This window comes from Dreissena polymorpha, chromosome 3 (genome assembly GCF_020536995.1).
Source record: "Dreissena polymorpha isolate Duluth1 chromosome 3, UMN_Dpol_1.0, whole genome shotgun sequence".
NCBI lineage: Eukaryota > Metazoa > Mollusca > Bivalvia > Myida > Dreissenidae > Dreissena > Dreissena polymorpha.
In genome coordinates, this window is record NC_068357.1 from 7,797,680 (window position 1) to 7,811,706 (window position 14,027).

At 39.5% G+C, this 14,027-nt stretch overlaps 1 protein-coding gene across 1 annotated transcript; it reads right to left on the minus strand.

Annotated features, from left to right (window-relative positions):
- Positions 1–486: 486 nt before the first annotated feature.
- Positions 487–13,918, minus strand: LOC127870742 (uncharacterized; the record flags this gene model as incomplete). Its single annotated transcript, XM_052413181.1, has 9 exons — positions 487–558; positions 1,308–1,327; positions 1,874–2,047; positions 5,422–5,598; positions 6,287–6,451; positions 7,652–7,860; positions 7,953–8,087; positions 10,465–10,502; positions 13,616–13,918. Coding segments are annotated over 9 exons (1,293 nt in total), but the record flags the coding sequence as incomplete, so codon positions are not given.
- Between the last annotated feature and the right edge of the window lie 109 nt (positions 13,919–14,027).

Here is a 14,027-nt window from a genome sequence, read left to right on the forward strand (position 1 = left end):
CTGAACATGCAAACACTGTAACGTGCTCGGGGACAAAGTCCATTTTTTTACTTGAATGTTTGCTATTCAAAACTCATATAAAAAATGTTTAAACATAATTATAATGTGTACTACTAAATGTGTATTCATTTGCTTCAAGCCCAATGCATTTCCACATTTATTCTGAACTATTTACTCTGAATTCTATGTGTTCATTTGTTTACATTGATGCAAATTAAAAAATTAAATTATGTAGAATGAATATTATATACTAGAATGCATAAACTTTGTTTATGTATTTTTTATCATTTTTATAACGGTTATATACCATGCATAATTTAGTTTCAAGATTGTTTCTGCAAGTGCCCAATTTTGTTGTGGTATCAAGGACTATTCATTTCAGTAAACTTGTACGTAACAAGGCAAGTTATGATAAACCAGTTACTATCCTCTTTGAAATAACAATTCTTTGGGTCTTATGACGTTTGGGGCCAGCATATCTCCAGATCAGGCTGCGTCAGGTGCTACCCCGTCAGCTTTAAAGTCATCCAAGATGTTGTGGTCTTGTTCGCGGGCAGCCTGTATGGATGTACATGCTTGGTTGAAGCTACGCTGGCCGCATATGGCATAATACCCATTTTGTCATGACGCGGTTCATATGTTACCCTATAAATTACCTTTCAATGTACAATTAATACTGTGTGACCAGCCTTTGGCGAGACAGGCAATATTCTCCGAATCTCCAGTTTTGTAACCTGCGTTACATTGCTGCCTAGCAACCGACCCATACGTCGTGGAATTGAGTAGAGTCACATTGCCGTTAATGGGAGCGGGTGGGGGTCCACAATCTGCTTATGAAAATAGAGGATAGCAGATGATATCGGGGTGACTGCGTTGGTTTGTTTCGTTTCACGAGATATTTCTTATTTAAAATACTTGTCACGAAGGGTATTTTATATTGTTTTTCCATCGCCATTTAAAACGTGTCAATCGCGACCTTAATAAATAAATAATACCCATTTTGTATAACCTGATTTCGTAAAAAAAAACAGAGGCGTGTTTACAATCTTGAGTGCAGCGATTTGTAATTTTATGAAAACAATTGCAGATGTAAAAAGTAAAACGAGTATGGTTTGCATTTATAGCTTTCTATACTTCAAATATAGTGCATTTTATTGAAATGTTGTGTATTGGTCAATATACAATCGTTCTCGTGTGAAACTTACAAATCACGTAAAGCAATGCATTCGTGTTAAGATACGTTATCTCCAATATTGCAAATTGTTGAACATTTTTTGCACCATAATACGACTATAAAGTGCCCATACCTCTTCGATTTTAGCATGAGCTGACAAAATCATGCAACTGTAATGTAAGTTAGGTTAGATCATTCTTGGTCCGACATTTTCAATTTGTGTGTGCATAGAATACGATAATTGATAACGTAGTGATAGAAAAGCTCATCCAATTTGTGATATATTATGTAATTGTATCCGGGCCGAAACTTCAAAACAATTCATGTTAAACCGTTATATTACAATAATCCGAAATAAATATTTTCGGGAGGTTAATATGATTTCGAAAAAGCAATACAGATACCTCAATTGAAGTTGTTATGAAACGAATTTAACTCATTTATGCCTAGCGTCTAGAAAAAAGGCCTTGGCAAACAGCGTTAACCCAGATGAGACGACGCATGACGCGGCGTCTAATCAGGGTATGCGCTGTTTGCTTAAAGGAATTTTTGTATGAAATATTCTAAATACAGAAATAAATATACTAGACTTAACTAATTTTGGAAATAAATTGATCCCATTTAGAAGGATGGGAGAGTCCACTAGGCATAACTGGGTTAATTTTCAAAGATTTGAAACGAATGTAAACAATCACGTACCATTCGGAATGCATGATAGGCCGCTTGTCCAGTTGCCATTGTTATCGCAGAACATCGTGTCACTTGAACCTTTGATGCTGTATCCTAGATCACACTGCACGGTTGCGGTATCGTCGAGGAGTGTTGATGCATAAGTTACTTTGGCGTTGGATATTGTAGGTGGGATCCCGCAGTCTGAAACAAAAAATAACAACAACCCGTATATACATGTAGTTGTTTAGTTTACTTTAAAGTTTCTGCAAAACGATTGCTGTCAGGGTCCGTGTATATACCGTCTTTTTCCTTTTTCGTTTAACATTCGAAACAACGAAACACGAAAATCAACGCATATAAGTTCATATTCCGATTTTTTAATAACCGAAACTTAAACAAAATACGAAAACAAAATTAACTTCTTTATATAGTTTTTCGTTGTACTTATTATAAAACAAAAAACGAAATTGATATCCCTGTTCATATTTCGTTTCAAATCATATAACAAAAATAAATGTTTGAAAATTGGAACGGATTGTTTGATCCCGTTTACCGTTCTTAGTTTGAAAGAACGGTATACGAAAAACGAGTGGCGTTTGCGGGATGTGCTGCTGTCTTGGGGAGGTAACTCATTAGTGGCTTTTTTCGCGTATTTTTCTCCATTACATAAGACTTAATCACTTATTTCCATCAGCATGGCTTCCTACGTGCTTTTTTTCGTGGAGGTAAAGACACGCCCGTAAGGGACAGAGACGTTGATATATTCAGTTGTTTTTCCAGGTATTGTTTTTTTCCAATTTGAAATAATCATAATCTTGACATCGACAGGTTTTCCAACGTACCGATATTTCATGCCGATCCAGCCGATTAGATAGGGCTATAATTAGCCTCTTATGACACTTCTTGTTCTTTGCCCCTATGCTATGTAAATTCAGTACTTATTTTACAAAAAAAACTCGTTTTAATCCTATTATTATGGGGGGGGGGTTCCTTACATTTTAAGAGCTGCAATACCCCGTCCCCTGAGTCCCGTATACCTATTATTATTACCCGTTAGACCCGCATGACATTTTAAAGACACAATAATCGGCGGCGGCTGCTAAAATGTCCCTATGTTTTACTTTTAACGTCACCTTACATAATAGAATGTCAGAGTTGTATTAATATATTGGAAGAAAGAACAGGACGAAAGGAGAATAAATATATAAAAAATGTTTTAATCTTATGGAACGGTAAAGTGCAAGGTGTCTAATATATAATTTCCAATTCGTTCGATTAATAACAAATGCATGTTGAATTTAACAACTGCATTGTGATATGTCTAGTGATTTTAGCTCTAAAACAAGAGTTATAACCAAACACCTTATATGAAACCGCTTTGCGCTTGAAGAAAATTAAATTAACTTAAATATAATTAATAAATGTACCAATTTAATCACTTATTAAACAACATATTTAATGTTCCTGAAAGAGCGCCCAAGATTAAGTTATTGTTAACAAGATATGTACATTCCAATGATATTATAACGCCGCTTAATCTTTTTTCCTTTAAACGTTACGTTACTTAAAGAAGGCGAATATCATGCGTCACGCCTATAGAATCTACTTGCACTCGTTGAAATGTTCCGTTTAAAACCTCGGTTGTCTCCTAAAATGAAACTCGAATGCCATTATAAAAGTGTTTACATTTGTAACAATACGTGTATGATTTGCTGAGTCAATGATATATATTAGGAGCGCGCCATCAAGCGTTCGCTTGCATGATCTGTTAAAGTACATTTATTAGTCGAAAAGTGTATTATTTTATTCGTTTTATACATTGACATAATGTTCTATACTTAGCGTTGATTTTTCTGTTATTTGAATGATGTGTTCTCGCAAAGAGTTTCAAATAATTTTATAATTGTTATAAGCAAATTTTCTTTATTCTATAAAGGGAGCACCAAATATAAACATGCTGATAAAATTTAAAAAGAACTCAGTGCGTGAACCGATAACTTTATAACAACATAAATTGTTACATTCAGGACCAGTGTCGCACCCTACATTTGCAACTTGTTGCGAATCACTGGTTCGATGCAAGAACTGCATGGACACCTGGTATGAGAGCCCACCGCCAGCCAGTTACCCGAAGTGTATGAGCCAGGACGGCACACGACGTGTCATGACAGGGCTTTATGAGGCCGTGCATGCTCTTAGGAATAATTCACCATACTAATTGAATGTACATGTGTATATGTTTAGCAATAATGTGGATTTTTATTTCATTTCTTAAACAGATATGAATACAGTGTAGTAAATAATTCGATTGTTGTTTATTACTTGAAGAGAAAGGCTACGCCGAACAAAGATAGTTTATTGTGCAATGCTTATTGTAATGCATTTTATACATTAAATCAAATCCAATGACTTTAAACAAAAGCAGGCATTTATATTGGTATCGTTATAAAACTTTACTGTTGATCTATTCATTATTCCATTAGACTAGTCGAAAAGAGCTGTGCCAAGACTCGTCTATTCTTCCTCTATAATACATGTAATAGTGAACATTTTATTATTCAAAATAATAGTTTCAAAGGGAGGAAACTTCGCACTAAGATTAATCATGAGTTATCATCCAAATAAAGCTACGCAGCGCCCCTCGTTTTCCGTTTTCCGTGTATCGTTTTATCAAATCAAGAACGATAAATGAGAGCAGGCGCTTTGTTTCAATTTTCAAATATTGAATTTTTTGTAATTTAAATTGAAACGAAATAGGAATAGACATACACGTTTCGTGTTTTGTTATGTAATTAGTAAAACGAAAAACGATATAAATAAGTCGATTTGTTCTTTGTGTTTTGTATTTGTTTCGGTTATAAGAAAATCGGAATATGAACTAATATGCGTTTATTTTCGTGTTTCGTGTTGTCGAATGCAAAACGAAAAAGGAAAAGACGGTATGTACACGGATCTGTCAGATGATGTGTAAATTTGCTGACAATTGCATCATTAAGAGAAAACGCCTACGCATAGAACCTTCGTTCATATAATTCAAATACAGCTTTAAGTAAACCAAGCCAATATTGCATTCAAATAACGAGTTGTGCCCAATTGAGGCGTTACATTATTATATGTTAGTTTGAGCGTTATATAACTAATTCAGGCATTACTTAACTGAAAATTGAGCCGGGCTCTGTGAAAAGGGGTATTAGCATGTGCATACCTCACGGGCTTATCAGGGACGACACTTTCCGGCTTTTTTTTGGATATTTGCTCAGAATAGACTTTCTTCAAACGATAGCATGTAAACGGAAAGTGTCATCCTTGATTAGTATGTGCAGACTGCACACGCTAATCTGGGACGACACTATACGCACATGCATTTAACCCCATTTTCATAGAACACGGCCCAAATATAGTTTTCGTAAAAGCGTAAATGTATACAAACTCGTGTTAGTATCTTAATTATATTTGCATTAAACGCTCGTTATTGATTGTATTTGTGTCGATGATTTAATTCCTACCAATCAGAACTCCAAATTGTGTATTGACCGATGAAAAACGACAAAAACAAATGTTGTTCACATCATTACCAATTTTGTTGCACGAGCCAGGAACGCTCCAAATGCCGCTGGCCTCACACTCGATCACGTGATTTCCGGTTATTGTGTACCCTTCTCTGCAGGTGACGGAAGCGGTTGAACCATACGTTGTTCTGTCGATGGTAAGCGTAACGTTTCCACTTGGAATGGACGGAGCTTCCCCACAGTCTGAAAAAGACACACATGTAATTATTTGAAATGGTATTATTATGTGTATACTATTCCAATATTTGAAATATTGATCGCTTATTAAACAGCCAACATTATTTGCAAAGACCCTGCTGGAACATGTAAACCCATATCTATATTTACTCTTTTTTCATCCATGACAAACTTTATTAAATGGTTAGTGTTTTTTTTTTTTTTGCTAAACCTAAGAGCCCCTTATAAAAACATTAATTTAGCATTCATTCATGTAATTTGTCAATGTATTTGATGCGACCACCTGTATAATGGTTATTCTTTATAATGCAAAGCTGAACGTTTTCGTTTTATAATCCAACAAAAAACACGAATTTAACCCATTTATGCCCAGTGGACTCTCCCACCCTTCTAAATTGGATCAATTTATTTCCAAAATTAGGGGTGTCTGGTATACTTATTTCTATATTTAGAATATTTCTTACAGAAATTCCTTTAAACAAAAAGCGCAGAACCAGATGAGACGCCGCATTATGCGGCGTCTCATCTGGGTCTACGCTGTTTGCAATGTCCTTTTTTCAGGACGCTAGGCATGAATGGGTTAATGTTAGTTTGTTTGGTGAATATGTTTCTGTTATTGCTTTTGAACAAATGACTAAAGTATAACATGTTTGTTAAACATTTGATCAAATTCACATGCGTAATAATAATTTACCTCTGAGTGTACAGTTAATACCGGGAGTCCAGCCGTCATATAAACAGACGATGTTACCACTACCGATGTATCCTTCATTGCATATCTGCCTAGCAACATTCCCGAACAATGTAGAGTTAGGCTTTATAACGCTGCCATTTCCAGGAGCCGGTGGGGAACCGCAGTCTAAAGTAAACCACAAATATACAATTTCTTAGTGTTGGTATTTCGTAAGAAAGCAGGGCTTAATACGCATGCGCCGTGTTGTAACAGAAAATGCCATTTGAACGAGCTTATCGTGTGCATCACTTTCTTACCGTGATTTTTGTTTTAGAAGAGAGTTTCTTTGCATACAATACTATATAAAGAAGAATGCGCCGTTCGGGATTAGCATGTCCAGTCGCAAACGACAGTAGATGTATGTGCATTGAGCCCGAATGACCCCAAGAAACGGACAAAAGAAAAGGAGAGCTTGTCGTTGAAGACGCATGCCTATTGACTTCTTAACAATTCGCCTGTCAAAGAGTACATCCGTAGCGATTTTATCACATAAAGATCCTTAAAGATACCCATGGTATTGTTAAAAGTGTGTATTCCTTGGTATATTTATCAATGTATATGAGGAGAACATACATAAAGGCTTATGATCAAAAGAAGCGAATAAAAATATGTTGTTAAACAAAAAATCTTGCAAATCATTTGTGACACAATTGATTCGTAGAATAAACAAATTTACCAAAAAGCTGCATAGTATGTTAACCCATTTATGCCTAGTGGACTCTCCCATCCTTCTAAATTGGATAAATTTATTTTTAAAATTAGAGATGTCTAGTATTTTTATTTCTGTATTCAGACATTTTTTTACAGAAATTCCTTTCAGCAAACAGCGCAGACCCTGATGAGACGCCGCATAATGCGGCGTCTCATCTGGGTCTACGCTGTTTGCCAAGGCCTTTTTTTCTAGACGCAAGGCATAAATGGGTTAACAATTATTTTAGTCTTTTAATTATTGTTGGTCGTTCTAGCAATATTTTCATCGTGACCTATATACTTTATACTTTTAATACAATTTCGAACTGCATTTCAAGCAATAACGAAATAGTATTGCAATTATGTGAACACTTGTTTTAATTGCGCTTATTGAAACAATAGCAACATACATTTTCATAAAAAAGCTAATAATTTACCAAACACAGTAGATGTTCCAGAAGTACTGGTCGAAGATGCATCTGTAGTAGAAGATACGCCTGTAGTAGTTGGTGCATATGTAGTAATAGATTCTTCTATAGTAGTAGATGCGGGTATGGTAGTGCGTGCATCTGTAGCAGTAGATGTGTATGTAGTTGTCGTTTCGGCTGTTGTAGTTAGTGCATCTGTAGCACCTACAATTGTAGTAGTAGTGGCGGCTGACGTAGTACGTAGTTGAGTTGTCTCCGTTGAAGTACCGGAAGGAGTTTTCTCCGTTGTAGTTATTGATGGCGTTGTCACCGTTGTTGTAAAGGATGGTGTTGTCAACGTTATGGAAACAGATGGAGTTGTCTCTGCTGTAGTAATGGATGGAATTGTCTCTGTCGTAGTACTTGATGCTGTTGTCTCTGTTGTAGAAAAAGATGGAGTTGTATATGTGGTAGTAACGGATTGAGTTATATCCGTGGTAGTAATAGACGGAATTGTCCCTGAAGTAGACGGAGTTGTTCCTGAAGTAGCACTGGATTGAGTTGAATCCGTTGAAGAAAGAGATGAAGTTTTCTCTGTTGTAGAACTGGATGGAGTTGCATCTGTGCTAGTAGTAGTGGTTGGGTCAGTGATAAATGCTGGTGCACTAGTAGTAGTGGTTGGTTCAGTGCTAGATGCTGGTGCACTTGTAGTAATGGTTAGTTCTGTGCTAGATATTGGTGCACTTGTAGTAGTGGTTGGTTTAGTGATAGATGTTGATGCACTAGTAGTATTGGTTTGTTCAGTGATAGATGATGGTGCACTAGTGGAAGTGGTTGGTACAGTGAAAGATGTTGGTGTACTTGTAGTAGTGGATGGTTCTATGCTAGATGTTGGTGCACTAGTAGTAGTGGTTGGGTCGGTGATAGATGTAAGTGCACTAGTATTGTTTGGTTTAGTGCTAGATGTTGGTGCAGTAGTAGTAGTGGTTGGGTCTGTGCTAGGTGTTGGTGCATTAGTAGCAGTGGTTGGGTCAGTGCTAGATGCTGGTGCAATTGTAGTAGTGGTTGGGTCTTTAAGGGAAGCTGGTGTACTAGTAGTAGTAGTTGGGTCTGTGATAGATGTTGATGCACTTGTAGAAGTGGTTGGTTCGGTGCTAGATGCTGGTGCTCTTGTAGTAGTGGTTGATTCAGTGCTAGATGTTGGTGCACTAGTAGAATTGGTTGGTTCAGTGATAGATGTTGATGCATTAGTAGTAGTGGTTGGTTCAGTGCTAGATGTTGGTGCAATAGTAGTAGTGCTTGGGTCAGTGTTTGATGTTGGTGCACTTGTAGTAGTGGCTGGTTCAGTGCTTGATATTGGTGCACTAGTAGTAGTGGTTGGTTTAGTGCTAGATGTTGGTGCACTTGTAGAAGTGGTTGGTTCACTGCTAGATGTTGGTGCAGTTGTAGTAATGGCTGGTTCAGTGCTAGATGTTGGTGCACTAGTAGTAGTGGTTGGTTCAGTGCTAGATGTTGGTGCACTTGTAGTAGTGGTTACCCTAGTGCTAGATGCTCTTGCACTAGTAGTAGTGGTTTGTTCAGTGCTAGATGTAAGTTCACTGGAAGAAGCAGTGGTTTGTTCAGTGCTAGATGTTGGTGCACTAGTAGTAGTGGTTAGCTCTGTGTTAGATGTTGGTGCATTAGTAGTTGTGGCTTGTTCAGTGATAGATATTGGTGCACTTGTAGTAGTGGTTGGTTCAGTGATAAATGTTGGAGCACTTGTAGTAGTGGTTGGTTCATTGCTTGATGTTGGTGCACTTGTAGTAGTGGTTGGTTCAGTGCTCGATGTTGGTGCACTAGTGGTAGTGGATGGGTCTATGCTAGATGTTGGTGCACTAGTAGTAGTGGTTGGGTCGGTGATAGATGTTGGTGAACTAGTAGTATTGGTTGGTTTAGTGCTAGATGTTGGTGCACTAGTAGTAGTTGTTTGGTCTGTGCTAGGTGTTGGTGCACTAGTAACAGTGGTTGGGTCAGTGCTAGATGCTGGTGCAATTGTAGTTGTGGTTGGGTCAGTGCTAGATGTTGGTGCGCTTGTAGTAGTGGTTGGGTCTGTGATAGATGCTGGTGAACTAGTAGTAGTGGTTGGTTCAGTGCTAGATGTTGGTGCACTTGTAGTAGTGGTTGGTTCAGTGTTAGATAATGGTGCACTAGTACTAGTGGTTGGTTCAGTGCTAGATGTTGGTGCACTAGTAGTAGTGGTTGGTTCAGTGCTAGATGTTGATGCACTAGTAGTAGTGGTTGGTTCAGTGCTAGATATTGGTGCACTAGTAGTAGTTTTTGGGTCTGTGATAGATGTTGGTGCACTAGTAGTAGTGTTTGATTCAGTGCTAGATGTTGGTGCACTAGTAGTAGTAATTGGGTCAGTGCTAGATGTTGGTGCACTTGTAGTAGTGGTTGGTTCAGTGCTAGATATTGGTGCACTAGTAGTTGTGGATGGTTCAGTGCTAGATGTTGGTGCTCTATTAGTAGTGGTTGTTTCAGTGCTAGATGTTGTTGAACTAGTAGTAGTGGTTGGTTCAGTGATAGATGTTGGTGCACTAGTAGTAGTGATTGGTTCAGTGATTGATGTTGGTGCATTAGAAAGAGTGGTTGGTTCAGTGATTGATATTGGTGCTATTGTAGTAAAGGTTGGTTCAGTGGTAGATATTCGTGAACTTGTAGTAGTGGTTGGGTCTGTGCTAGATGCTGGTGCACTAGTAGTGGTTGGGTATGTTATAGACGTTGGTGCGCTAGTAGTAGTTATTGGGTCTGTGATAGATGTTGGTGCACTTGTAGCAGTGGTTGGTTCAGTGCTATATTTTTTTGCACTTGTAGAAGTGGTTGGGTCTATGCTAGATGTTGGTGCACTAGTAGTAGTGGTTGGGTCTGTGATAGATGTTATTGCACTAGTAGTAGTGGTTGGTTCATTGCTAGATGTTGGTGCACTAGTAGTAGTGGTTGGGTCTGTGCTAGGTGTTGGTGCACTAGTAGCAGTGGTTGGGTCTGTGCTAGATGTTGGTGCACTTGTAGGAGTGGTTGGGTCTGCGCTCGATATTGGTGCACTATAAGTAGTGGTTGGTTCAGTGCTAGATGCTGGTGCACTTGTAGTAGTGGTTGGGTATGTGATAGATGCTGGTGCACTAGTAGTAGTGGTTGGTTCAGTGATTGATGTTGGTGCACTAGTAGTAGTGGTTTGGTCTGTAAAAGATGCTGGTGCACTAGTAGAAGTGGTTGGGTTTGTGATAAATGCTGGTGCACTAGTAGAAGTGGTTGGTTCAGTGCTATATTTTATTGCACTAGTACTAGTGGTTGGTTCAGTGCTAGATGTTGGTGCACTTGTAGTAGTGGTTGGTTCAGTGCTACTTGTTGGTGCGCTAGTAGTAGTGGTTGCTTCAGTGATAGATGTTGGTGCACTAGTAGTAGTGGTTTGTTCATTGCTAGATGTTGATGCACTTGTGGTAGTGGTTGGTTCAGTGCTAGATGTTGGTGCACTAGTAGTAGTGTCTGGGCCTATGCTAGATGTTGGTGCACTAGTAGTAGTGGTTGGGTCGGTGATAGATGTTGGTGCCCTAGTAGTATATGTTGGTTGAGTGCTAGATATTTGTGCACTAGTAGTAGTTGTTGGGTCTGTGCTAGGTGTTGGTGCACTAGTAACAGTGGTTGGGTCAGTGCTAGATGCTGGAGCAATTGTAGTTGTGGTTGGGTCAGTGCTAGATGTTGGTGCACTAGTAGTAGTGGTAGGGTCTGTGATAGATGCTGGTGCACTAGTAGTAGTGGTTGGTTCAGTGCTTGATGTTGGTGCACGTGTAGTAGTGGTTGGTTCAGTGCTAGATAATGGTGCACTAGTAGTAGTGGTTGGTTCAGTGCTAGATGTTGGTGCACTAGTAGTAGCGGTTGGTTCAGTGCTAGATGTTGATGCACTAGTAGTAGTGGTTGGTTCAGTGCTAAATATTGGTGCACTAGTAGTAGTTGTTGGGTCTGTGATAAATGTTGGTGCACTAGTAGTAGTGTTTGATTCAGTGCTAGATGTTGGTGCACTAGTAGTAGTGATTGGGTCAGTGCTAGATGTTGGTGCACTTGTAGTAGTGGTTGGTTCAGTACTAGATATTGGTGCACTAATAGTTGTGGATGGTTTAGTGCTAGATGTTGGTGCTCTATTAGTAGTGGTTGGTTCAGTGCTAGATGTTGTTGAACTAGTAGTAGTGGTTGATTCAGTGATAGATGTTGATGTAGTAGTAGTGATTGGTTCAGTGATTGATGTTGGTGCATTAGAAAGAGTGGTTGGTTCAGTGATTGATGATGGTGCACTATGAGTAGTGGTTGGGTCTGTGTTAGATGTTGGTGCACTAGTAGTGGTTGGGTCTGTTATAGATTTTGGTGCACTAGTAGTAGTGATTGGGTCTGTGATAGATGTTGGTGCACTTGTAGTAGTGGTTGGTTCAGTGCTAGATTTTTGTGCACTTGTAGTAGTGGTTGGGTCTATGCTAGATGTTGGTGAACTAGTAGTAGTGGTTGGGTCTGTGATAGATGTTGGTGCACTAGTAGTAGTGGTTGGTTCAGTGCTAGATGTTGGTGCACTTGTAGTAGTGGTTGGGGGTGTGCTAGGTGTTGGTGCACTAGTAGCAGTAGTTGGGTCTGTGTTAGATGTTGGTGCACTAGTAGGAGTGGTTGGGTCTGTGCTAGATGCAGGTGCACTAGTAGCAGTGGTTGGTTCAGTGCTAGATGCTGATGCACTTGTAGAAGTCGTTGGCTCTGTGATAGATGCTGGTGCACTAGTAGTAGTGGTTGGTTCAGTGATTGATGTTGGTGCACTAGTAGTAGTGGTTGGGTCTGTGATAGATGCTGGTGCACTAGTAGTAGTGGTTGGGTCTGTGATAGATGCTGTTGCACTAGTAGTAGTGGTTGGTTCAGTGCTAGATATTGTTGCACTAGTAGTAATGGTTGGTTCAGTGCTAGATGCTGGTGCACTTGTTGTAGTGGTTGGTTCAGTGCTAGATGTTGGTGCACTAGTAGTAGTGGTTGCTTCAGTGATAGATGTTGGTGCACTAGTAGTAGTGGTTGGGTCAGTTATAGATGCTGGTGCACTAGTAGTAGTGGTTGGTTCAGTGCTAGATGCTGTTGCACTTGTAGAAGTGGTTGGTTCTGTGCTAGATATTGGTGCACTTGTAGTAGTGGTTGGTTCAGTGATAGATGTTGATGCACTAGTAGTATTCGTTTGTTGAGTGAAATATGTTGGAGCACTAGTAGTAGTGGTTGATTCAGTGCTAGATGTTGGTGCACTAGTAGAATTGGTTGGTTCAGTGATAGATGTTGATGCACTAGTAGTAGTGGTTGGGTCTGTGATAGATGCTGGTGAACTAGTAGTAGTGCTTGGGTCAGTGCTTGATGTTGGTGCACTTGTAGTAGTGGTTGGTTCAGTGCTTGATATTGGTGGACTTGAAGTAGTGGTTGGTTCAGTGCTAGATGTTGGTGCACTTTTAGAAGTGGTTTGTTCAGTGCTAGATGTTGGTACAGTTGTAGTAGTGGCTGGTTCAGTGCTAGATGTTGGTGCACTAGTAGAAGTGGTTGGTACAGTGATAGATGTTGGTGTACTTGTAGTAGTGGATGGGTCTATGCTAGATGTTGGTGCACTAGAAGTAGTGGTTGGGTCGGTGCTAGATGTTGGTGCACTTGTAGTATTGGTTAGTTTAGTGCTAGATGTTGGTGCACTTGTAGTAATGGTTGGGTCTGTGCTAGGTGTTGGTACACTAGCAGAAGTGGTTGGGTCAGTGCTAGATGCTGGTGCAATTGTAGTAGTGGTTGGGTGTTTTATAGATGTTGGTGCACTAGTAGTAGTGGTTTCGTCTGTGATAGATGTTGGTGCACTTGTAATAGTGGTTGGTTCAGAGCTAGATGCTGGTGCACTTGTAGTAGTGGTTGATTCAGTGATAGATGTTGGTGCACTAGTAGAATTGGTTGGTTCAGTGATAGATGTTGATGCACTAGTAGAAGTGGTTGGGTCTGTGATAGATGCTGGTGCTCTTGTAGTAGTGCTTGGGTCAGTGCTTGATGTTGGTGCACTTGTAGTAGTGGTTGGTTCAGTGCTTGATATTAGTGCACTAGTAGTAGTAGTTGGTTCAGTGCTAGATGTTGGTGCACTTTTAGAAGTGGTTGGTTCAGTGCTAGATGTTGGTACAGTCGTAGTAGTGGCTGGTTCAGTGCTAGATGTTGGTGCACTAGTAGTAGTGGTTGGTTCAGTGCTAGATGTTGGTGCACTTGTAGTAGTGGTTATTTCAGTGCTAGATGCTGGTGCACTAGTAGTAGTGGTTTGTTCAGTGTTAGATGTCGGTTCACTGGAAGTAGCAGTGGTTTGTTCAGTGCTAGATGTTGATGCACTAGTAGTAGTGGTTAGCTCTGTGCTAGATGTTGGTGCATTAGTTGTTGTTGTTTGTTCAGTGATAGATGTTGGTGCACTAGTATTAGTGGTTTGGTCTGTGATAGATGCTGGTGCACTAGTAGTAGTGGTTGGTTCAGTGTTTGATGTTGGTGCACTTGTAGTAGTGGTTGGTTCAGTGCTAGATGTTGGTGCACTAGTAGTATTGGTTGGT